This window comes from Panicum virgatum, chromosome 9K (genome assembly GCF_016808335.1).
Source record: "Panicum virgatum strain AP13 chromosome 9K, P.virgatum_v5, whole genome shotgun sequence".
Lineage (NCBI taxonomy): Eukaryota > Viridiplantae > Streptophyta > Magnoliopsida > Poales > Poaceae > Panicum > Panicum virgatum.
In genome coordinates this window covers 7,239,254-7,263,669 of record NC_053144.1, presented here as the reverse complement: position 1 = coordinate 7,263,669, position 24,416 = coordinate 7,239,254, and the positions used below count along the sequence as shown (strand labels likewise).

Here is a 24,416-nt window from a genome sequence, read left to right as displayed (position 1 = left end):
GTCAGGGAGATCATCAGAATATGGCTGCTCAAGAACATACTCCTTTTTCTCTTGCCTGAGAACAATTCTCAGGTTGCGGTACCAATCAATAAAGTTTGTTCCATTCAACTTTTCTTTCTCAAGAACAGAACGCAAATTGAAAGCGGAATTGTTACTGGCAGACATGATCTACAACATTAAAGTAAAGCAAGATTTCAGCACTAAATTTATGTAAAGACTTTCATTAACTGATTTAACAAAAGACAATCTACTATATCAATGTCATCTTCCCTCTAATGACATATAGTGGTTAAAGATCCATAATCACTAAAATTCTAGTGAGCTTTAGCATCACGGCTAGAAAAGTAGTGATACAGGTAAGTAACAAATTACTAATCACATCTCTATGCGACTCTTGTTTGTTGGGTGGCATCCAATGCCCCGGCCCCAACCCTATGCCTTAAAGCCCAAAACTGTTTTGATAGCTTTGCTGAGTAAACCAATACTATACTTGTGAATGTCCGACATCCACCCTATACAAAAATGATAGCTGAGGGTACTCTACTTTGGTAAACCTACCACACAACGATCAAAATTTATAGGTGCAGCTATTGGTAAAAGGCATCAAAAACTCAATCTTTTCTGAGGGAAGCTATTCTATCATGATTAAAGCATCCACCATATGTAAAAACATGAAAGAATAGTATAACAGGAAAATAAACATCACAGGCATATAATCATATTATATTATGAATAGTATGGCCTCTTGCATCACAATGGGCTCCATCGCCATGGCTCCAAGGTGACCTCCATTGCCATCCGTCCTGTCTTGTGGTGATCATCATCGCCATCATGATTGAAGCCTCCATGAAAAGATACTAAGCTACTACATCTAATAGCTAGTGAAATAATTACATGAGGATTCAAACATCACAAGTCGACACGCAGGTCGTTATACAATAATGGTGCAACCTCAACCCGGTTGTGTTAACTTGCGACACGCAGGCCGCACAAATCATCACATACATCATCACATGACATTGAGGCCATACCATTCACATCACACCCTACAAAAACAAGTTAGGCGTACGACGTGTTCTACCAAAGTAGCGCTTGGGAAGCCGCTACAGCGAGAAAGCAACGGCGGTCCCTATGAAAATCCAAACGAGGAGAGCGTTCATAATGACCGTGCATCTATGGAATCCCTATGAAAATCTCATCGGAGTGATCGCATCACCTCAAATCCGAGCCATTCATAATGCCTCAATTTTCACTAGGTCAATCACCTTGACCGTGCAAACTTTGCACTTGAGAAGACTGCATCTACACATGACCTTGATCTGTTGGTTCAATCTGCTGACTATGCACACAGTTAGTCCCGATGGTGATTCCAGCCGGTAGGGACATGTCGTATGCATAACAGAGAAAGAACACAAACTAATCTTTTGTCACATGCCGCGCAATCAACTCGCTCCAGTTTTAACCCCTTATGACCAATTGATCTAATCAAACCGTGCAAAAGTAATAGATCCAATCTACTACAACAACATATCACCTATATGCAAAAGATCCAGACCAAAAACTACGCAAGATGGCTCTGGTACCACTGTAGGGAAACGGGTAGGCTACGCTAGCATCACTACCGCATAAACCCAAGATACTTGCGAGTAGAAGATCATAGATCGTTACCACTAGACGCGCAGCGCAGCGGAAGAAGTCGCGCGTCGATGTAGAGGAAGTAGTCGATCACGTCCCACGAACCGAGCTCCTCGTACTTGATCCCAGCAGCCGATCAGCGCAGCAGTCGCAGCAGCGCCTCCACGGAGTCCACACGTACGGGGATGAAACGCCGGGCGTCGGTGTGCTAGCACCGCACGCACGGCAAGGGCGGCGGCCGAGAGAGAGGGAGGGGCGGCGGCTAGGGAGGTGGCGCGGCTCAGGTCATCGCCCCCCTAACCCCTCCCTCATATATATAGGGCGTACTAATGGGCTTCTATCTCATAGGCCCATTAGTAACTCTAATTCCTCTTGGATCAATATCCACTTGGGCCTTTAAACTGTATTGTGATGATGGGCTCTTGGCCATATCACCACCCCCGCGATCTGCACTCGTCGGGACGGTCTTCTACCCAGCCCAGCAAGGTTTCCTTGGCGCAGACTGCTGCTGCCTGCTGGTAACGTACCCAGCCCAGCAAGGAAGACAGCAGAATGATGGACGAAGCCTGAAGAACTGCAGCTCCTCCTCCGATCCGTGCAAAATCGATTTCCTCCGACGTGCGTCCTTCCCCTGGCGCGCCCCAGCCTGCAGAATGCTGGTACATGATTGCTGTTGTGATGACAAGGAGAGGTCGTTATCACGGACCAGACAGATCGGGCGTCAGGCCCGTGCCCTTTTCCAAAAGGGCGCCGCAAGCAAACCCCCGGGCTCCGGCCAATCCATGGCAACCCTGTGCGCGCCCACCACGCACCAGCAGCCAAGTCGTGGCGATGGCGTCTGCTGCCGCCCGCTCCGCTCTGCTCGTGAACGGAAAAGAAATCAAACTCGCATCTCCGCCTGGCGCCTGGCGTCGTCGCGGTGAACGTACGGGGCCGGCAGAAAGCGGGGCCACCCGCGGAGCACGCACTTTTGCGTGCGTGATCCGCCAGATTTAATTTTTTTACGGCAAGAAAAGCACCCCGACAGGCGACACATGCGCTGGTTCCGTACAGGCAATATATGGTAAAAGTAGGGTAATTTTGTTCCTGGACATCCTTCAATCTTGATTTTAGCTGAAAGACATTGCCCAAATTTATATTTGCTGATGGACACTTTTCAATTGTGATTATTTGCTAATGGACACTGGAAATAATAAAATATTAATTTTTAGAAGAGGGAGAGAGAAATGGACAAAAATGCCCATAAATCCAATGTTGCTCCCTCTGGATCTCGTCGTTTTCCTCTTTTCCTCATGCTACAGTCATCCTCTTTGTGGATTGTGGATTTTTCAAGCATGGCAATTTTGTTAGACGTGGCCGCATTATGCTTGCATTGCTGGCTCTCTTCATCCATCGATACTAGTACATTATAAATATCGGCATAGTTCAAGATGTACGCTGTATAATCATCGACCAAGAAGAAGAAAGAAAACAACAAAAAAAATGCAAACTCTTTTTTTTTTTGAAGAAATAAAAAAGGCAAACTCAAACAGTACAGCTCCCGAGTTCAAATATCAAAACACACATTCAGGCGAATCAAATCTACCGCATCTCCCAAACGAACAAAAAGAAACCTCCATCCAGCACGAGAACAGAAACCCATGAGAAGCCTAGAGATTTGCAAAGCACTAGTACAAATCACCCTAAAAAAACCCCTAACGTCTGATTAGCAGTGCATTACCCTACTAACCGTTAGCTTTTCGCCGAAAAGCGCAGATCGCCAAAAAGGAAGGAGTTAATTCTCTGAATGACATTGAAATTTTCGCCAATTCCTTGAATGCCACTAAATGACATTGAAGAGATTTTTTTGTGTCTATGACATGTGGGGTCAATGGTAATCAAGAAATTGGCTAAAATTTTAATGGCATTGACGGAATTGGCTCAAAAGAAAGCCCGGACACCCCAACATGGCGCTCACGTTCCCCTCCCCGCCGCCCCACCTAACGCCGACCCCACGGCACGGCTGGGCGAATCCCAGCCGCTCGATTCGCCAGCGGACGGCCCGGATGCGCCCCCGATTCGAACGTTGGGGGTTTATTGGTATTCAACGAGAGACTCCCCGCCGGGTCCTCTGCTTCCCTGTCCGCCCTGCCGTGCCCGCGCGTCCGTTGCTGCCGTGCTCGCCGCTGGCCGGTGCCCGTTCCTCGATTCCTTCGCCTCTCCGGCTATAAATCATCGCGCCCGCCATGGCCTGACCTCGCACCCTCACCACCCACACCTAGCCGTTGCGCAGCGCGCCTCCTCTCCTCGTCGTCTTCCTCCGGCCCCATTCACCCATTTGTGCTGCTTGGCTTGCTCGAGGTGTGTTGCTTCTGCGCGCACTCCTCTTGCCGAGATAATTTGCCGCTGGCTGGGTAGGAGGGACGGAGGAAGGAGGGAGGGAGCAGGATAGCCTCCGCACTGTGCGGATAGGGCTCGGATCAGAGGAGAGGTGTGGCGGAGTGAGCGCTGCCGTCAAGGAACAGTGCGGCGGGTTGCGGCGCGCTGCTGACCGGGAGGGACGCCGTCGCTTTCGATCGACCAGGTCCCCCCCCCCCCCCCCCCCGCTGCGCCCATCACCGGAGTCGTCGCCACACGCGATCGCCCCCCGGCGGTTCTTGCCTTGATCAAGACGAAGACGGCTGCCTAGCGCCAGCGCGTAAGTAACTGCAGCCCCCTGGCTCCTATTTAACTCTGGCACGGCCACCATGTAGTCGTCTTCTACCCCGGGCCGGCTTGGTTCTGGGCTTTCCCTCCCCCATTTCCGGCATTGTTCGACCTCGCGCAACTCCCCGCTTGGTTGTTGACCGGGCGGCGCTCTGCTCCGGCTGGCGGTGTTGATTTTCTTGGGGTCCCCACGGTGCCCCTCGTTCCAATGGGGACGGGGATGAAACTGCTGGCCCGAGTGAGTCCTTGTTCACACGGATTTGTACTGGCGGCTCTCCTCGTCGTCTTCACCTTGCAATCACCTTGGGCCTGCACACTAACCGTGGTAGTTAGTACTCAGTAACAATCCGCTCCAGTGCCGGTAATTCTCGCCGCCGAGAAGGGAATCGGCCGGGGAGGGGATCCAAATCCAATCCATCACGGGTTGCTTTCGCCGAGCGCCCGCGCCGGAAGGGAACAAGCCGGGACGACGAGCGGGTCTTCTATCGCGGGGGATATTTTTCTGGCGGGGGAGGAGTGGCTCGCGTCGCATTGGAGAGCTGCCATGGCGGGCGCAGTCCCTGCTCCAACCACTCCTCAGCCCTTATCCGCCATACCGGCTTCCTTGCTCCGTTATATAAAGCGCACTCGCCGGGGAGGAGAAGGCACGGCAGCCTCCTGCTCGCCTCCTATTCCTCCTCTGCTCTTCTTCATCATCTTCTTTTTCCCATCCGCCCTCCCTTTCTGGTAAGACTCGGGCGGTTTCTTGCTCCATCGAAGTGTAGTGATGCATGCTCGTAGCCGTCGCCGTCGCCGTAATTGCACTTGCACGAACACGCGTGCGCTGCCTGCCCTCATGCTGATGGCATGCAGCGCTTGTCTGGGGGCGCACTCTGCGCTGGAGTTGGAAGTCTCGGAGGGGGGCCGGCCGTTCACGCGTGTTGGGCTTTTGGAAAGGAGGGAGATGGTGGCTTTGTGTGAGGGATGGGGTTCCAATCGGTTGCAACAAACCCATTGAATTTTGCTCGCCTTTTTCCTCATAGGAGCCGTGCTCTCTGAGCCTCTGAAACGCACGGTGTAGTTGCTTCATATAAACCCAGGCCCCCTTGTGCTGTTCTTGCCGGGCTCACACATTTTGTGGCACGGCAAGGGCGCCATCTCCTCTGCTTTTGGCGACTGATTGGTTCGTTCTCATGGCTCTAGCTCCCTTCTTCATCCTTGGTTTCTCTGCCATGAAGCAGCAGCAGCAGCAGTAGTGCCTTGCAAGCAAATAGTTTGATGTTAGCGTGCTGGTTTTTCCTTCATTGCACACTAATCACTCCTGACTTTTGGCCTTTAGTCTTTACTAATACGCACAAGCCTTCTTCATCCTTGGTTTCTCTGCCATGAAGCAGCAGCAGCAGCAGCAGTGCCTTGCAAGCAAATAGTTTGATATTAGCGTGCTGGTTTTTCTTTCATTGCACACTAATCTCTCCTGCCTTTTGGCCTTTAGTCTTTACTAATACGCACAAGCTTTTGTTAGATTGTTTTTTTTTTTGCTGTGGCCAGATTTCTGTTCAGCCAGCTGGTACTGTAGTGTGTAGTGTTATGAATTTACAGAGACTGCTGCAAGAAAATCTAGTCTCCCGCATGCTAGTTTAATTCCCTTTGTGTTTTATTAAACCATGCTGCTCTGTCAGCAAAACACTAGTTAAAACTAATGCTACCATCGAGTCCCATCATGTGGGCGTCCAAAAAAAAAGTCCCATCATGCGGTTTCTCAGAGCGCCTATTGCTTTCGCAACGGCATGGATAGAAAAGGGCAGGCACCTTGATCCTGATGGCCTACCACTTAATTATTTGTTAATTTCTCGTCCATAATCTATTTGCAACTTGCATGCACCTCCAACACATGGCACGGACCTCGTTAGCACAAGCCATGATGGTTTCTTGGATCCTCTGCATCCCTGCATCCCCGTTTCTTGCCGACGTTGACCGGCCATGGGCGGCGGCGAGATCGCCGGCCGCATCAGGTCGGGCGTCCTCGAGCCCCTGGAGGACCGCTTCACGGAGATTCTGATCTGGTCGCTGCAATGCTACGACGCGCAGGTCCGGAAGCGCCTCGTCCCGCTCCTTCGCCGGCACAGGATGGCGCTGCTCACGGCGCCGGCGGTGGCCGCGCTGCTGCTGCTCTTCTGGTCCGCGGCGTACGGCGGCGCCCAGTTGCCGTACAAGGACCCCAGCCTGCCCGTGGAGGCCCGCGTCAAGGACCTCCTCGGCCGGATGACGCTCGCCGAGAAGATCGGGCAGATGACGCAGATCGAGCGCAAGGTCGCGTCGCCGCAGGTGCTCAAGGATAACTTCATCGGCAGCCTGCTCAGTGGCGGCGGGAGCGTGCCGCGGCTGCAGGCGACGGCGGCGGACTGGATGAGCATGATCAGTGACTACCAGAAGGCGTGCCTGTCCACGCGGCTGGGCATCCCGATGATCTACGGCATCGACGCCGTCCACGGCCACAACAATGTCTACGGCGCCACCATCTTCCCCCACAATGTCGCGCTCGGAGCCACCAGGCAAGCACACATTCCACAAGATTGCATTGCCAGCTTGTGCTGCTTGCTAAGTTTGACTGAATTCCTCATGTTCCTTTGAACTGCGCTGTGCAGGGATCCTGATCTGGTGAAGAGGATCGGAGCCGCGACCGCGCTGGAAGTGCGAGCCACCGGCATCCAGTACGCGTTCGCGCCATGCATTGCGGTGAGCATTCCCAATCCTTTGAACTGCGACAATGCCAGCTTCACTTCGCTCCTAATTAGTATCGCTTCATTGAATTTCATGGTGCTGAACTTGCTGTTGGGATGGGGCAGGTGTGCCGTGATCCGAGATGGGGCCGGTGCTACGAGAGCTACAGCGAGGACCACAAGATCGTGCAGGCCATGACAGAGCTCATCCCGGGCCTTCAGGGCGACGTTCCGCAGAACTTCACCAGCGGCATGCCCTACGTTGCCGGACAGTGAGTGAAACATTAATGGCAGCATCCGGTGGTGTTCTGCAACCATCTTGCATATGTTCTGAAACGGCTCGCCCAAATTGATTGTGCAGGAACAAGGTGGCAGCGTGTGCCAAGCACTTCGTCGGCGACGGCGGCACGCACGATGGCATCAACGAGAACAACACCATCATCGACCGGCCGGGCCTGATGAGCATCCACATGCCCGCCTACCTGGACTCGCTCCGGAAGGGCGTCTCCACGGTCATGATCTCCTACTCCAGCTGGAATGGCATCAAGATGCACGCGAACCACAACCTCATCACCAACTTCCTCAAGGGCAGGCTCAACTTCAAGGTGAATAAAAATTGTAACTTCAAGGAGTCCATTGGTCTCGACTACGTGGTCTTGAGATTCTATTTCTTTCGCTCTTTGCAGGGCTTCACGATCTCAGATTGGGAGGGTATTGACAGGATCACCAGCCCTGCAGGGGCAAACTACTCCTACTCTGTCCAAGCTGGAATTCTTGCTGGCATTGACATGGTAGGCAAATTTTGCAGTTCAATCTTGTTACTAGTTGCCATGTCTTGGAGATGAAGCTGATCCATTGTTGTGATGTGCTGTAGATCATGGTGCCTAACAACTACCAAAGCTTTATCAGCATCCTGACTGGCCACGTCAACAGCGGTGTAATCCCGATGAGCAGGATCGACGACGCTGTCACAAGGATCCTGCGCGTCAAGTTCACCATGGGTTTGTTCGAGAACCCCATGCCCGACGCCACCTTGGCCGACCAGCTGGGGAAGAAGGAGCACCGGGACCTGGCCAGGGAGGCGGTGCGGAAGTCGCTCGTGCTCCTCAAGAACGGCAAGCCAGGCGACGCGCCGCTGCTGCCGCTGCCGAAGAAGGCGGCCAAGATCCTCGTCGCGGGCAGCCACGCCGACAACCTGGGCTACCAGTGCGGCGGGTGGACCATCGAGTGGCAGGGCGACACGGGCCGCATCACTGTCGGCACCACCATCCTCGACTCCGTGAAAGCCGCCGTGGACCCGTCGACGGCGGTGGTGTTCGCGGAGAACCCCGACGCGGACTTCGTGAAGAACGGCGGCTTCTCGTACGCCATCGTGGCCGTGGGCGAGCACCCGTACACGGAGACCCAGGGCGACAGCATGAACCTGACGATCCCGGACCCGGGGCCGAGCACCATCCAGACGGTGTGCGGCGCGGTGCGGTGCGCGACCCTGCTCGTGACCGGCCGCCCCGTGGTGATCCAGCCGTTCCTGGGCGCCACGGACGCGCTCGTCGCCGCCTGGCTGCCGGGCTCCGAGGGCCAGGGCGTCACCGACGTGCTGTTCGGCGACTACGGGTTCACCGGGAAGCTGCCGCGGACGTGGTTCAAGTCGGTGGACCAGCTGCCGATGAACGTGGGCGACGCGCACTACGACCCGCTCTTCCCGCTGGGCTTCGGGCTCACCACAAATGGCAATGCGTACTAGGAGGGGATTGGGTGGTGGTAGGGATAGGAAATTTGAATTTTTAAACGGTGTTCTGGCGCGGGGACATGAACCGGGAGTTCTTGGTTCCTTGGTCATTTGTGTCGATTAGTTTTGGTGCATGCTCAGCTCACACTGTGGAGTAGCATCCACTAGATGAGCGATCTCATTCTTATATGATAATATTGCTTTGATCTTTGCTCAATTCTCTCAAGGGCCGTTTACTTGTACTGTGGCTTATAGTTGAACTAGCAAGTAGCCCGCGCTAATAGCGCGGCTAGTACAGCTTCAGTTATTGTAGTGACAGTTAATATTGATATAGAAATATTTTTCTTATGAGAATTTTTACAATGATTGAAAAAAATGAGAGCTGTCCATCTGATAGAATCGTATAGTGGTCAAGGTAGGAAGTACCTGGAAGTATTTAGACTAAAGTACTTGCCAGTAAAAAATATAGAACCAGGTACAAAAAGAGTGGACCGGGACCGAATACTAATTTAATTTAATTTAATTTTTCATAGATCAACGGCTAGAGAAAATTCAAGAAAAAAGTACCTAAAAATACCCTCTGTTACAATTATTGTAACAGAGCTCTTTTCTTATGCCTTGAGCAAGTGGCAATTTTATCACCGGTGATTAAGACCTTGGCGTATGTATGGTCCACAAATATCAATAAACGGACTTATGCTTTTTTGGTATTCTTCTAGATTTTTTTTCCTTGGTAACGTCGATATCCATGTATAGCTTGTGGACATCATGAACAGGACCACAATGGTATTCTCTGCTCTTATTATTTTCTTATTATCGTGTCCAGCCTGCCTTCTCAAAATGATGAGCTATATATGTATAGTATATTTTTAGTTAGTCTGTCGATGCATGTCTAGTCTATGGAGCATCATGAAACGAACACACTCTCCTTAATATTCCAATTATTATTTTTGGACCAGTTTAGATTAACCTCTATAGTCCATGTACATCAGGATGTAGAACTTCCAACATTAATATTCGCAGGCTTTTTATTAGCTATGTACCTTAGCCTTCATAGCTTGTAGTGGTGCATTATTTTGCGCTTTATGCCTTGCCTTTGCATACATCATTGTTCTTAGTATAGTACTCTACGGTGTACATCTCCTCCATCTTAACCGTCTGGATATTCACATTCGCATTCATCATGGCGAGCTTCACCCACATCTCCATTACGATGTCTTATTTCCTTTTGCGGCGTCTTGATGTTGACCAATAGAATTTCACGTCCTTAAGCAATCGCTTGGTCTTAACACCATGCTAGAATTGATCTTATATTGCTCTCACTCACTATAAATGACTGTTTCATATTATAATCCTAACTTCAGCTTCACTTGATTTTAACATATACAGTCTCCTTATTAAGGTATTTCAAGATAATAAATATATTTCAGAGATGTTTCGCATCCTGATATTTACTTTCCAAGGTTATTAGCAAGAGGAGATTGGTTCACTTCATCCCCATAATTTCATAAATCATCAAACCATGTATTTTTTTCACAATCCATAGTGTAAGCTTTCTTAATTTCATCACTATCCTCATGCTTCAGTTTATAATCCATGGCTGCTGAACTCCGGCAAGCCTCTATAAATAACTGGAGTTGGAGCTAAATTCCACTTTAAAAAGAAAAAAGATCGAGCCCTCAAATCAATCAACTTAAGTTATTTCCTTTCTGCTCTCTCTCTCTGTGTGTGTGTAAAAATCACTCCACCTTCATTCATCTTCATATACTTTACATAGTAAATCGCCAACCACGTTATTATTATAGGTTGAATTGAATTTATATCTTGACGAAATTGAGTTCAGATTCCCTAAATTGGTTAACCAATGTAATCTCCGCTTTCAAATATGTGGGTCTTAGGATTTGTGATGTATCAATCTCCACCAGCCTAGATCGATTCGGATTCTCGAATCAATCCAGAAAGAACCCTTTGCCGACAACAAACTTAAAAAAATAGATTGAAGATGTGCAGGACGAAAAGAGGCGATGATTTAATTATTGATTCGCCTCTTGATCTGCTTCTTTATTTGATTTTTATAGCTCGCTTGCTGTGCTTAGTTGCTACCTCTGGTACACCACTCCTCCGCATGCATGATGTTCCATGGATTTGGTGTACTCTAATCGAGCTGCTCGATCTGTTTGTTGTCTTGTGAGCGCCTCAATTCTGTATGTTTAATTTGTCACAAAATTAGTACCGATCTCATTCATCATGTTTATTAGCCCTCAAATCAATCAACTTAAGTTATTTCCTTTCTGCTCTCTCTCTCTCTCTGTGTGTGTAAAAATCACTCCACCTTCATTCATCTTCGTATACTTTACATAGGAAATCGCCAACCACGTTATTATTATAGGTTGAATTGAATTTATATCTTGACGAAATTGAGTTCAGATTCCCTAAATTGGTTAACCAATGTAATCTCCGCTTTCAAATATTAATCGTATTAGGCAAGGACTCTTAGCTATTTATTAATCGTATTAGGCAAGGACTCTTAGCTATTTATTAATCGTATTTGATATGGACTCTTGAGTTAATCTGAACCGTTAAATCTTCATAAAATCTGATGGTTTGAATCTTCTCTTTTTTTTAAATTAACGTGGGAATTTCTAGACCCTCTCGGCGAACGTGGTGACTTCTTTTAACACTCCATTATTAATATAACTAGCAAGGTGGCCCGCGCTAATGGCGCGGGTAGCTAGCTTATTTCATGATAATATTTGGCATTCTTTTAACTAAAATTAAATATATTTAAATAATTTTATTTCATTGTTATTATTTTGTCAAAATAGCCCAGTTTATGATATCACATTTTTATCATCTTATTTTATTGCACAAAACATGTACATGATAAAAGGGAATACTATGTATAAACATAGTTTAGATGCATATGCCTTATTTTGATGGGGCTTCTACAAACTCTACTCTTGGTTGATTAGTCCTCATCCCGTTATCCATGTACCTCAATTAGAACAAAATTATGAAATTAAGAGCAAAACACTAAAAGCAGGGGTTATGTTATATTCTTTCAATCCTCCTTTGCTCGTTAGTGTCCCTTTTCTTAATATTGTATTTGATACTTTTTTGTTCCATTTTTTGTCTAAACATGTAGTTATTATGAATTAGATTTGGTCATTTGTTTACTTCTTTTTCTTCCTGATACCTATGAAAATAGTCACACAAAAAATATATATGAAAATATATTGATTTGCATAACTTGTTTAAAAATCTCTAGGAGTTACTTTTATGTATTTGATATACAGTCTTATTTGATTACTTTTACTATTGTATGAAAATTAGGATGCTAATTTCACTTAATTCTATTGTCTTCTTGGATTCATTATGGATCTTTAATTTTAGTTGTTTCATACTTTTTTATTTTGTTTATTGTTTCTGTGGTTTCACGAAAAGCATTTACTTCTAAAATTATTTCATTGACATGTACCAATGCCTCGTGCACCCTCCCATAGCTTGGAAGCCTCTCTACCTTCTGCAAGCTCATTCACCGATTCTATTTAGCTTCTTGCATTTGCTCCACTGGTCTTTCTCTAGACTGGCTCTAGAAATTAGGACACAACGGATCTCTTTGACTCCCCTCATTGCACCTTGACGATTCTACGAATACTAATTCACTCTGCACTTATATACTATGCACTTAAGGTAATCGTCATAGGTGTGTCATCCTGATCGAGATGCTTTTAGCCTTGTATCATAAAAAAATGATCTGTTATGATAGGGATCCACTAAGATCAATGATGGAGATATTTTATGGTTTTTTACCTATTATTGTGGTAATTTATAAACTCATAGTGTGTCTATTGGATTCATTTAGCACTTAAGTATTAAGGGGGTGTTTGGATCTCAGCTGTTATTTGGATGCCAAATAAGAGAGCTACATATGGGCCAATTGGTAATCTAATTGCCCAGATAATGCTTAGTTGGTTGTTAGAGCCCGTGAGTCCTGATTAGAGCTAAACTCTATATTTAGCTCATTAGGGCACCTAGGGATAATTTTTAGTGCCCCTATTTTAGCCAATCCAGACACCGCTAAATTATTATTTTTTTCATTTCAAGGCGACACCACATGTCATGTTGCTTTTTTGAATAACTTAAGGTAAACCTACTAACAACTCTATATAACATAACAAAATTGATTGTTTTTCTTTACTTCTTTTTAATCTAAACTTTTTTTATACTTATAACTCTCTAGTGTTGATGGAATTAATTCACCAAATAAATAATAAAAATTGTAGATCTTTCATTTTCCTCATTAATTAACATGCAGATTTCTAACTCCCAGACGACATCAAATGAATGTGGTACGTGGTGGCCTTTTAAATATAAAGTATTATTTTTTTTTGGACTACTTGCTCCGGAGCCATTCTCCTTTGTAGGCGGTTAAAGAAGCGCTCTTCTTCATGTTGATGTTGATTTCTAACTCCTGATATCGGATGGATGTGGTATGTGGTAGCTTTTAGATCTAAAGTATTGCTTTCTGGGCCACCTGCTTTGGAGCCATTCTCCTTTGTAGATGGTTAGAGAAATGCTCTTCTCCGTGTTGATGGTGCGAACAACAATGCTGCTCAAATTTGATGTCTTAGTTTGAGGTGGCTGGCGAGGTGAGAGATCGCACGGAAACAAACATTTAAGACACGATGATGCATGGCAGCGCGATAATATACCACACTTTTGTGTGGTGTTTTGTGGAATGATTCTTTTTTTTTCTCCCACCATAATTCCGAATGGACAAAAGATGCTATATTATTATTTGGTTAAATTCATCATTTGTGGTACATCTATTGTTATAGTTTGGGTGCCGATTTGATCATTTGTCCTTTTCTATCATGAAATTTTCTATTTAATTGAGTCTATATCTATATATATTATTCTACACCTTAGGGGTAGCTACACGTAAAATTACAGAAAAAAGTTCAATAATAACTATTGCATACGATTGCTGACAGTTTTACTAAGTGTAATTCAGTAATACGATTAGTTCAGTAAGTAATTATGGTCCTAATACCCCCTCACAATCTAACACAACTCTTAACCCGGTCCTTAAAATGTATTGGCTTAATTTTTAGATGGAAAAAAAATATAAATTACTCCCCTAAATTATAGCCAAAGTCTAGATAACCCCCTAAATTATAATTTGGTTCAGTTTACCCCCTAAGCTTTGCAATTTAGTTAATTTTACCCTATAATACAATTTGTCCTTTTTGTTTCTCCATACACAAGTTGAATTTTAATTTCAAATTTTGTAGAGTAGTAGTGGACATCACAATGCATATTAAAAAATATTATTATAAATTTATCATCATTATTTTTCATATAGTTTTGAACTCTACTATGAAAAAGATAAATTGTATTAGAGAGTAATTTGAACCAAAATGCATAGTTTGGGGGGCTAAAATGAACCAAATAATAGTTTAGGGAGTTATCCAAACTTTGGTTCATTCAGAGGAGTAATTTAGATTTTTTTCCTTTTAGATCCATTATGGCCCTACCCATATACCACTCTCATATTGCGTCTTGGCCTTTGTGCAAGCAAGATTCTCCCACCTTCTTCTCTTTGTATGTTATATTTTTTTTTTCAATTTTCTCTCTCGCCACAAAGTGTAGGTTCTAGGTCACTGGGTCGAAGTTGAGCTATTTATTAATTAACCACCACCGAAATCAATGTCTCACTATAGCTCGAGCTCACGTACATATATGAAATCGAGGTTAATAGTGACAGTATGAACACATGAGGCTCACATTATCAGTTGAATGATTGTGTGTTGTCCATGTTCACCATTGCATGCATTGCATGAGAGAGGATGAACATGATTGTATCAAGTTGTGGGCGTGAAGAAAGCTCATAGGTCTCGTTGGTTTTGTTGCTACGTGGAACCTGCTAGTTGTGGCCATCTATTTATTTACTTGGCTGGATTATTTTTCTTTTCAAATCCTATATTTTTATTTATTGACTGATTCATGTCCAAATGCATATGCATGCGTACACTTTATAGAATATGGAATATTTTAAGAATGCGGCAGCTAAGCCATATTCTAATGCAATACGGACTCTAGGCTCAACTACGTAATAGTTTTTAATTGGATATGGTCTCTACATTAATTTACATGTTTGCATCTTAATTGAATTGGTATGGACTCTTCTGATTACTTTAGACCGTCGGATCTTCATTAAATCCGACGGTTCAAATCCTTCTCTTTTTTAGATTAACGTGAGAATTTCTAGACCCTCTCGGCGAACGTGGTGATTTCTTTTAACACTCTCTTATTAATATAATAGATAGATGAATCAAGTAGAAATCATATTTCGAGTTGATGGACCAGAATCAGAATCAGAAATGGATAGGTGCAAAAGGGGAAAAAAATCAGAGTGCCAAAAGAGAGAGAGAGAGAGATGCCTGAACATTTTTCTCAAGTGAAAGGAGCCACTGCCGTACTAGGGATTTAGAGAAGCACGAAAGCACTACCTGAACATTTCGAGGCCAAAATAGATGGCTCATCTCAGAGCTAAAACGGTAAAACTGGCAACTTAAGAATGGCTAGAAAGAAATTGTAGGGGACCAAGATTCGTGACCGTGGTGGAGGGGACACAAGAAACGGAAATACAACTAACCCCAAAGTCAGCTATCCAAGTGATTTTATCCATGTATAGTTCTGCAGCGGTGCTCGAGAACAAACTAGCACTAGAAGAATTGGTACGTCGTGTTCCCTTTCCTCCAGAAATCGTCATTTCTCATGTTCTTTGATACTTAAGCCGTGGCTGAGCGTCTACAGTGTATCCGAATTAAGCCGTAGAAGCCAACCTGATGATTGTTCTGGCAATACATCCGGCCAGGCATCAGTATCACACCATGAGCAGCCAGCAGGTCGAGATTTTTTTTTCATGCATGATTGTTCATTTGGCAGACCTTGCCGACAGTATGAACAAACAAAACCTCTAACATCAACAGGACCACTGGCCTCCAGCCAAAAAATCACGTTACGCATGGGGAGCAAAGCACAAGAGCGTCAAGAAATGTCAGAGTACATGGACCGTTCAAACCAATGCCTGCTTCCTCTACGTTAGAAAGAAGCTTGGCCTTTGAACTGACGCCGTCAGGATTTCATGCCATTTGCTGTTGTGGGGCTGACTAATTTACAACATATACAATTACACCCTTTTTGGTCTTCTTGAGCTTGTGGAACCCTTTGCTCCTTCGCGAGAGTATCCATCCCCATACATATTCTCATTAAACGAGCAGCTACCCGCACCAAAAATTTCTCCTGCGTAGTTGCTACCGCTTTGCATACAAGAGATAAGGATCTTGGGCTATGGTTAGGACATCTGGCCTCTCTGATTGGTTGTATGTCAAGCAGCGGCGTATCAGATCCTGTGAAATCAGGTACGGGAAAATGATCAAACTGGCCCACAGATGACTGAAACTGTAGATTGGAGATATCCTATAGTAAGGAGAGATCACATTTTTGAAACATCTGAAGCAACTTAGCACTGAATTAAAGCATACACACTTGACATACCCTATAGCTAGATATGTCTAATGCTCTGCCTCTGACCAGTTAAAAAATCCTGATAAAATTAAAGCATACACACTTGACATCTAGAATTTTGTATTGATTGGACTGATTAGTGTGATGGATATGAAAAAAATATTTACACCATCTGAACATATCGGAAACAGACCTTTGCCTCATTTGATACAGCTGGCTTTGAAGGGAATTCCACCCTCCGTGCGTTGATAATTGTATCTTCCCGAAGTATTCTCTCCTGAGTCTGGTCATGCCCAAATGGACGCCTTCCAAACAGCATCTGATAAAACATCACACCAGCTGACCAAACATCTACCTGCATGAAAGCAAATAGAAAATTTAATGCGACATTGCTAGTCAGGATAAAGGTCAAATGTTAAAAATTATTTCATAAGTTGATCGAGTTCAGGAAGCTCATAAATGAGTCCAGACCTACACACACGGTTTTAGCTAGGGAGGATGCATATGGCTTGGCTTTTAAGTAAATTGGATAAAAGTAAACCACCTCATGCTAGCTCCCACAAACTGTATCCCAAACTACTTACCACGCTACCTGTGTGAGGAGTTGAGTAAACTAAGAAAAAGAAGAGTAAAATGCACTGCCGATCCTCAAACTTGCTGGATGGCATTATTTTTATTTGCATTAAAAGGTAGAACTGTCACCAGATATACTTACCTTAGATGAAATAAATGGTGTTTTGCTGAGGTCAAAGCATTCTGGAGGAAGATACCTGAAAAGAGAACGGAAAAGAATTGTTGGACATGCCTGCCATCCTAAAGGAAAACAATGATGTCCTGCCATAAATAAAATCAAAATATATGAATTGCCCACTTGTTCAAATAAGGCATTATAGAAAACTGGAAAGTGATCCAGTAGCAATGCAACAGTGACTGTACACCATGAAAAACAAAAAGTAATTATTTTGGAAGGTTAAGAATGATACACAAATGCCACAACTCTAATAGTAGCACACATTACTGCACCAGGTACATAGCCAAAAAATGCAAATAGCTAAAAGATTCCATAACAGCAGGTAGCCTAAAAGTTTCCGTGAGCCATTGCAAAATATCAACTGGATTAGGTCACACTCACTGACTCACCAATAGGTTCCAGCCCCCTGAGAAGTAAGTTCCATTCCCTGAGAACCAACATCATCCTCCACTATCTTGCTGAGGCCGAAGTCTGTAACTTTTGCCACACCAACCTCATCGAAGAGAACATTGCCAGGTTTTAGATCGTAGTGGATGATCTTTTGGCCCCTCTTGTTAAGATAAACCAAGCCCTGAAATATTTGAACAATTATGATTCTTGCTTCTTTTTCTGGGAGAATTGGTGTTGCTTTAAGGACCGCATCAAGATCCTTTCCTGGATAAAAGAATAGCAATGAAGAGAAGATTATTACATTTCACAACTCACAATTTCGTGATCTTAATTTCTAGAAAATTAGGAAGGAAAATCATCGTCAAATATTACAACACTCTAACCAAAAAGGTTCACAGGACTGACCAATATGTGTCAAATGGAATGTGTGTAAATTAAGAAGATAGTGGCCATCCGAAGTTTTTTTGTTGGTTTTCAATGAGACAAAATGTATCATGTACTTAATTGTGTCGGCAGTGGCCGCTACAACAGTTGTGGCTCAAAATAGAAGTACTAACACAGCATTGTTAGCAGTCAATACAGCAGAGTTAGCGGCCCACATAATTTCAGAAGTTACATTCGCAAATTATCCAAATATATCAACACGGTGCGTGTAAATTAATGTCTGGCATTATTTAGCATTAATTTAGAACCAATAAGGCTTTACAAACATGTGTAACTCAAAATTATTGATATACTCATTATTATTTCCACTATTCTAGTGTAGTATGTACCATCCAGGGCCACAACACCAAAGCCAATCCGATGCTAAGAACCTTGTCCTCTCTACGCAGCTAAGTGAACTCAAGCATTGTTAAGGAGTCCTACTAGAGTGCTTTGCCTACTTCTAGTATATTGCACTCACGTGCTCCTATATATGGATACAGCCCCGTGGGGCTATTGTTCAATATAAGTCCTTCATAACCCTTGTCCAAAAAAATGTCATATCCTAACAAGCTCAATGAATGTCATGCACAGCACTCAAAAGACAACCAGCAGCTACATTAGACACCAGAAGGATTGAAAACAGTCTAGCAAAAATATTCCTTATCTCGTAACTCTGATATGCTTCTAATGTTAAATAATCAAACATAGTGGCCTGTGACTGCTATGTGTTAGAGAACTCGAGTTTTATTCATTCATTTCGACAACCTATCCATTATTGTCGAGACAGGAAATGGGATACAAACACGAGTCAACAGCATGTTGCCCCCCTGCCTATTTTTCGATTGGCAACCTATCCTAGTCTGACCATTGGGTAAATGCGGAAGCAATAATTGTGCAAACCATTACCACATGGAAGCATCAATTTAAGCATTTGGTTCAATTTTATATGGGTCAGCAACTTTTCCATTACCTCTCCAAGAACCACCAAGTTTTTAACTGAGAAATGGAAAAAATTCACCCAAGAACTTTATGAATAATCTGGCCAAAAGCAATATATGCCTGGCAAAAGGTTGCTCTCTGTCTAGCACATCTGAATTATGAGTTTATGCCAGTGTAAGACTGAAGAGTAAACACAGAAGTCCTCCGCATATAGGTATCAGCAACACCAGACAAATAAAACAATCTATGTTGTCATATCAAAGAGGATTTAGAAAGTCATAGAAACATATAATACCACTGCAATATTCTAGGACGGTGCAGAATGTATTGTGATCAATCTCAAATATATCCCATAGCCTGACAATGTTTGGATGCACCAGAGTTTTGTGAATATTATATTCACGAATTGCATGGCGTATGTAGCTCTGTTTTTTCTCCTCACTCCATTGAGCATTCAAACCATGAAGCTTGCACGCCACATATTTGTACTCCACCAAATCAAAAGCCTGCCCAAAAGAACTTATGTCATGTAATTGTTGGTACCTTCAACTCAAAAATCTATGAAGCAGACTCACATGCTATACCACTGCACATTGGAGTGACTTCATGAGGAAGAAGATAGATCCAATAACTAGCTAAATGTTCCAACATGATATAATCGCCAAAGCTAGTTTAAGAAGGTACAATGTAAGTTATTCTACAACATAATTTTTTCCAGAAAAATGGGCCTTAAAGTAACACCTACCCTCTTTAAGCAGGTTCTCCTAATAAGGGCACACATGTAACTAAATAGCTGCAAAATTCAGTGTTTCCTCTTTATAAGTAAAGAATGACAGCTTTTATTTTGGCTATGTCTCAAATTTAGTTTACAATATTATTGGTAAAGCAAGAGTCTTACCTTGTAAACCTCACTAAACCCTCCCTTTCCAAGAAGATTCAAGAGAGCATAACGATGGTGAAGAATTTGGAAGTTGTTAAAGCGTGATCCATCTTCATCTCTGAGACGCTTCATCTCTCGTATAAGCCTCCCCTTTTCAAGCTCATACCGATCTCTTTCTTTTAGATACTGTTCTTCCTCCTGAATACAGTCATGGAAAACAGCTTAAGATAGGTGTACCTATTAGGCAAGTAAACCATGCCCAAAAAATGTTTACCCGTTTGATACTCGTTAGCCGAGATTTACATATTTCGTCCTGTAAGAGGATGTCCTCCTCAGACACGCTAGTCTCAGCATCACTGCCATCACCTTTGTCTGAACAGAAAGTAATTACAAAAAGATAATGAATAACAAAAATGGAAAACAAAGAAAATAAATTGCCGGAAAAATTATACAATTAAGCTAGTATGCACTTTTTTTTATTTTGTTAAGATGCTATTAATTTTAATTGCGCATGTGATAAAGGAGGAAGTTTCCTTTGCACAAAAAGAATGAACTGGGATGTCAATGGAGGAAGGTTTCCTTTGTACAAAAAGAATGAACTGGGATGTCATGAGAATTGATCTACATCAACTGTTATTTCATTTCAAAAACGCCTTCATGAAAAATATTCACAATTTGGCATGTATTGACATTGTGTGCAACTGCAAAACATATACCAGATAGTACACTTCGAAGCTTATGAAGAATTCAAGTCAACACAAGGAAATAAAGGAAACATATGAATGGGGGGGGGGGGGGGGACTTACCAGATTGTCTTTTTTTAAGTGATTTACGATGCCTTTCAATAGTCTCTTTAGTTTCCAGCAAAGATTTCTGCAGAAAGATCCAGCATACATAAGCAAGTTCAGAAAATTGAAAATACATCATTACCAAAAAGGGAAAAAAATAGTAAGATGGCGTAGAAGGCTACAAACAAAGACTATCAAATTATGGATTTCATTTATACAGTTCACACATGAGGAAGGACTACAATGAGATGCTTATGTAGGAAAGTAGGAATAAACAAGTAAAACCATAGATGATACCATGATTGATTGTCACAAGACTAGGGTGAAGTCAAACTTAAATACTAGTCATCAACAGACATGAATCCGAGGCACATAAAATTGCATAACAGATTAGTAGTGAAAATCTTCTCAATAGATGAAGCTTGGTGAAAAAATTTCAATTGCACACAATGTGTCAATAAAATCACCCCCAGAGTACAAATGCGTTTTCTAACAAAGATGCTCACTATACAAGACTAATATATATAATATGACTAGAATTGTAAACAGCTAGAGTATGGAACAGAAGTTATCTGTAGAAAGAAAGAAAAAAAATTCACCACATGGAGAAGATGTCCCCCTGCCGTTGGGATTACCGAACACTTTAGGAAGGTACTCGCATGACCTGCAAGCACCTGGGTTTGAACCTAGGTGGGTGGCCTCCCAACTGGAGGCTCTACCAACTGCTGGTCAGTTCTCATCTATCACGTATCAGCAAATGGACAACCATGGAAATAAAAGGTCTACAGCGTACAGGTCGAACCATCATATGATATTGTGGCTAATATGTGTATGCCAGTAGACATATCTATGGAGTTGTAGAAACTCACCAGGTGAGAATTAAGATCTTTTATTGCCTGTCCATCTTCCCAAGTTTCAGATATGATAGTTCCAGCTCTGAGTTAGGAAAGAGGATAGATAATTAACAAAAAAAATGTTGCAATAGATAATCCATACTAAAACAGAAGAAGAGTGAAGAAACAGTGTTTGCTATGGTGTAAATTTTAGAAGGCATATAGTAGATAAAAAACTGCAGTTTGGGGAGCTCTATGTGATGAGTACTATTTTCCGATACTATTAAGCATCAAGCACCGAAACTGGAAAATTACCTCATAACACCAACATTCCCAAGTCTGAAAGATTCCTGCCTTATCCTCATTCGGGCTTCTTGCCTCTTTGCTTTCGAGACAGCTATCAGCAGATCAGACAGGACCTTCATTTGCTTCAGTAATGAAAACGAGAACAGTTATTATTACATGGGTAGTATGGAACAAATATATTGCACACAAAACTTCCAACAGAATTCAAGATCATGTGAATAAAGAAGAAAGCGAGGTTTCCTTATAGTTATTCAACATGATATGTCTGGGCAGTGAATTTAAAAGTTTTCAGAATATAGCAGACCGGTGTAAGAAGGGACGACAGCTAAATAAAATATGGTAAACCATAAGATAACATGCCAACCTTTGATCTCATTTGTTGATCGTGATCTTTGAGATCCTTCAATTCCTAGCAGAATAATTCAAAGCAAACACGTCAAAAACGCTAAAAAAAGACGTGTTTAAATGAAAATTGATAGCAAGCATCTCCTCACCTTTGCTAACCTATCACTAAGCTGATGATAATTGGTTGCTTCTTGATGCGATTTAGCAAGCTCCTCCTCCAAAAATGCAACTTTACCACGTAATATTGATAATTCCTCCTATTCAATGGAGAGTGCTTAAGAAGAGAGTTTTGAAGAAGAAGAAAGGAAGAAAATGCGTATACATGTTCTTCCTATTCACGTGCATCCCAAAGTGAAATTGGCATCAGTAAAATATTTCACTAAGGCTGCTTATGCTTTCTGACTTCTAAGGAGTAACTACAGCATACTAGCTTACAGGGTTGGATTGCCTAAACTAGCAGGTGAAAAAGAAAGTGAGTGGAAACTATCTCAGCAAATGAGAGAAGAAAAGAGGAAGAAATCATGTACAGACTGAAAGATTTCATGTTTATGATGTATGTATTAGACAGATCCAAAATAAACACATTCGGAAGCAGCAGGCAGATCCAACATAACATGAAACATACAGTTCCAAAAAGGACACATCCAGATCCATACCCTGATTTAAAAAAAGATGGAGAAATTTACAAAATTTAACAAAAGAAAATGATGTCAAGCAAAGACTTACCTGTAAAGCAGCCTTGTCGTCATGGCCAGGTTGAACACTCGATCGGGGTTCCTGATGGAACGTGTTCATGATTAGTAGGTTAGGATAAATTATTGTGTAATAGGGTGCTATCAAACAACTGTTTATCGTTGAATGTTTTTTTCTAAAATGCAGAAGATTGAGATCTTGGTAGTAGTAATTACTCAGCATACCTTGTTGGTTAATTTATCTAGTTGACCATTTGTTACAGCTGAGGAAGCTGAAGTCGCTCGTGTTTGATCAGCCTTTGAGCCACGGCCACGTCCTGTGCCAGCACGACCCCTTCCGCGGCCTTGTTTTTTCCTATTTGTGTTGTCCGAGGACGGTCTTGAATCCATGACATCTAAAATCTTCGCTGCCTCATTTGCCGATCCCTGATGCTCAAATTACAAGAGAATGGACCCAAAAAAAATCAGACTCATGACTTTATGAGTCCACCAAAGAATGCAGGAGAGAATCATATTACAGATTAACTCTATTTAGTTCCCATCAGATGAGCCCACCTCAAAATTTCCAAGAGCAAGTATGTGGTCCCCATCTGGAGATCTCGGACGCTTCAGGGTATTCTTTTGTATCAAGAATTCCTCGCCATTCTGATTAGCAAAAACAGAAAACAATGGAATGGGATCAGGGATCGGGTAAGGATAAAACTAGAGATGCAATTATTTGACTAACTTGTGGTCAGTTACACTAGCAAACTGTGCGCACATGTTTAATAAAAGAGCACAAATAATTCTGGCCAGCAAGAGATCATAGCATCATATGCAATGCACAAGCAAAGGACAATAGTAAATCGAAGATGCTAGGTAAGCACGCCACTGTACTTGGCCAGAAAAAGGAAAAAGGAATTAAGAGGGGGAGCTCAAGGTTTTGGGCTGACATCGTCATCAGAAGAGGAGGTCTCAGGCAGCTCCTCCTGGTCCATGAAGGCAACGGTGGTGGCGGAGGCAGCCGCGGGATGGTGCGGTGGTGACGATGGAGGGGAGAGAGCCTTCCCGGCCATGCGGGCCTCGAGCTTGGCGAGCTTCGACGAAGACGGGTTGGAATTGGACGACAGGTGCTGCACTATATCCTCCCCTGCCGCCGACGAGCCCGACATTGCCGCCGATTGCGCCCGCGCCGGATCGCGCGCCCCGAAGCTTCCAGAAGAAGGAACCGAAACCGCGCGAGCCAGGCACTCCCTCTCTTCCTCCCCCGCACCGCGGCGCGCGTGCACACGAGCCGGCAGGCGGGATCTATCTCAAAACCCTAGCCGTACGTGCCACGGGCGACGGCGAACGGAGGCGGATGCAGCGTCGGGTATGCCACGAGCGGGCGGCGTTCCGGCCCAGGCGCCGCAGCAACCGCCTGCTCCCTCCCCCCCCCCCCCCCCCCCCCCCCCCCCCCCCCCTCTGCTGCCTGTTGACTCGCTGGTCTCCGCTGCTGAGCACGGCGCGGCGGCGGCGACTGGAGCTGACGCCGCGAGGCGCACTCGGAGGCGGGGTCGAGCTGCTTGCCTAGCTCGTCACTCCCCCCGGATACGGAGGCGCGGCGGGCACCCACCTCTCTTCCGCTCCCTTCCCCTCCTCCCTTGCGAGCGATTCCATTGCCACTCCGCTTTATTGCTGCTCCTTTTCTCAGGCTCTACTGGGCCTGCTCCCTTTCTCAGGTTCTAATGGGCCTTTGAGCCAAACAGGCCCATGTATCTAATGGGCCTTCGAGTTAGACAGGCCCATGTAGCTGAGCTCATT

At 44.1% G+C, this 24,416-nt stretch overlaps 2 protein-coding genes across 12 annotated transcripts; one reads left to right on the top strand and one right to left on the bottom strand.

The window, feature by feature from the left end:
* The first annotated feature begins 3,880 nt into the window (after positions 1–3,880).
* LOC120649759 (beta-glucosidase BoGH3B-like) lies at positions 3,881–8,965 on the top strand. 10 transcript variants are annotated; one of them, XM_039926641.1, is made up of 7 exons: positions 3,881–4,312; positions 6,388–6,851; positions 6,945–7,035; positions 7,146–7,291; positions 7,381–7,624; positions 7,706–7,810; positions 7,894–8,965. In XM_039926641.1, the coding sequence occupies exons 2-7, from the start codon at positions 6,427–6,429 to the stop codon at positions 8,761–8,763; spliced, it is 1,881 nt and encodes a 626-aa protein (XP_039782575.1). In that variant the 5' UTR covers positions 3,881–4,312; positions 6,388–6,426; the 3' UTR covers positions 8,764–8,965. The 10 variants fall into 10 exon arrangements, with proteins under 10 accessions (XP_039782575.1, XP_039782570.1, XP_039782571.1 ...); XM_039926637.1 differs by having other exon boundaries at positions 4,309–4,558; XM_039926639.1 differs by lacking the exon at positions 3,881–4,312 and adding an exon at positions 4,823–5,046.
* Positions 8,966–15,663: 6,698 nt separating this feature from the next.
* LOC120649756 (serine/threonine-protein kinase TOUSLED-like) lies at positions 15,664–24,041 on the bottom strand. 2 transcript variants are annotated; one of them, XM_039926627.1, is made up of 16 exons: positions 23,567–24,039; positions 23,190–23,279; positions 22,860–23,060; positions 22,669–22,719; positions 22,092–22,199; positions 21,962–22,006; positions 21,607–21,719; positions 21,328–21,394; positions 20,477–20,543; positions 19,945–20,042; positions 19,689–19,868; positions 19,086–19,296; positions 17,425–17,689; positions 17,000–17,054; positions 16,478–16,639; positions 15,664–16,166 (listed from the first exon to the last, which is right to left on the bottom strand). In XM_039926627.1, the coding sequence occupies exons 1-16, from the start codon at positions 23,783–23,785 to the stop codon at positions 16,071–16,073; spliced, it is 2,028 nt and encodes a 675-aa protein (XP_039782561.1). In that variant the 5' UTR covers positions 23,786–24,039; the 3' UTR covers positions 15,664–16,070. The 2 variants fall into 2 exon arrangements, with proteins under 2 accessions (XP_039782561.1, XP_039782562.1); XM_039926628.1 differs by lacking the exon at positions 15,664–16,166 and having other exon boundaries at positions 16,491–16,639; positions 17,000–17,118; positions 23,567–24,041.
* Positions 24,042–24,416: the final 375 nt, after the last annotated feature.

Coding starts and splice junctions, on each gene's coding strand:
- LOC120649759 (XM_039926631.1), top strand. CDS start 6,280: ATGGGCGGCGGCGAGATCGCCGGCCGCATCAGGTCGGGCGTCCTCGAG. Junction 6,852..6,944: donor GTCGCGCTCGGAGCCACCAG/GCAAGCACACAT, acceptor TGCGCTGTGCAG/GGATCCTGATCTGGTGAAGA. Junction 7,036..7,145: donor CGTTCGCGCCATGCATTGCG/GTGAGCATTCCC, acceptor GGGATGGGGCAG/GTGTGCCGTGATCCGAGATG.
- LOC120649756 (XM_039926627.1), bottom strand. CDS start 23,785: ATGTCGGGCTCGTCGGCGGCAGGGGAGGATATAGTGCAGCACCTGTCG. Junction 23,061..23,189: donor TTGCTCTTGGAAATTTTGAG/GTGGGCTCATCT, acceptor TTTGAGCATCAG/GGATCGGCAAATGAGGCAGC. Junction 21,395..21,606: donor GGGAATGTTGGTGTTATGAG/GTAATTTTCCAG, acceptor TTCCTAACTCAG/AGCTGGAACTATCATATCTG.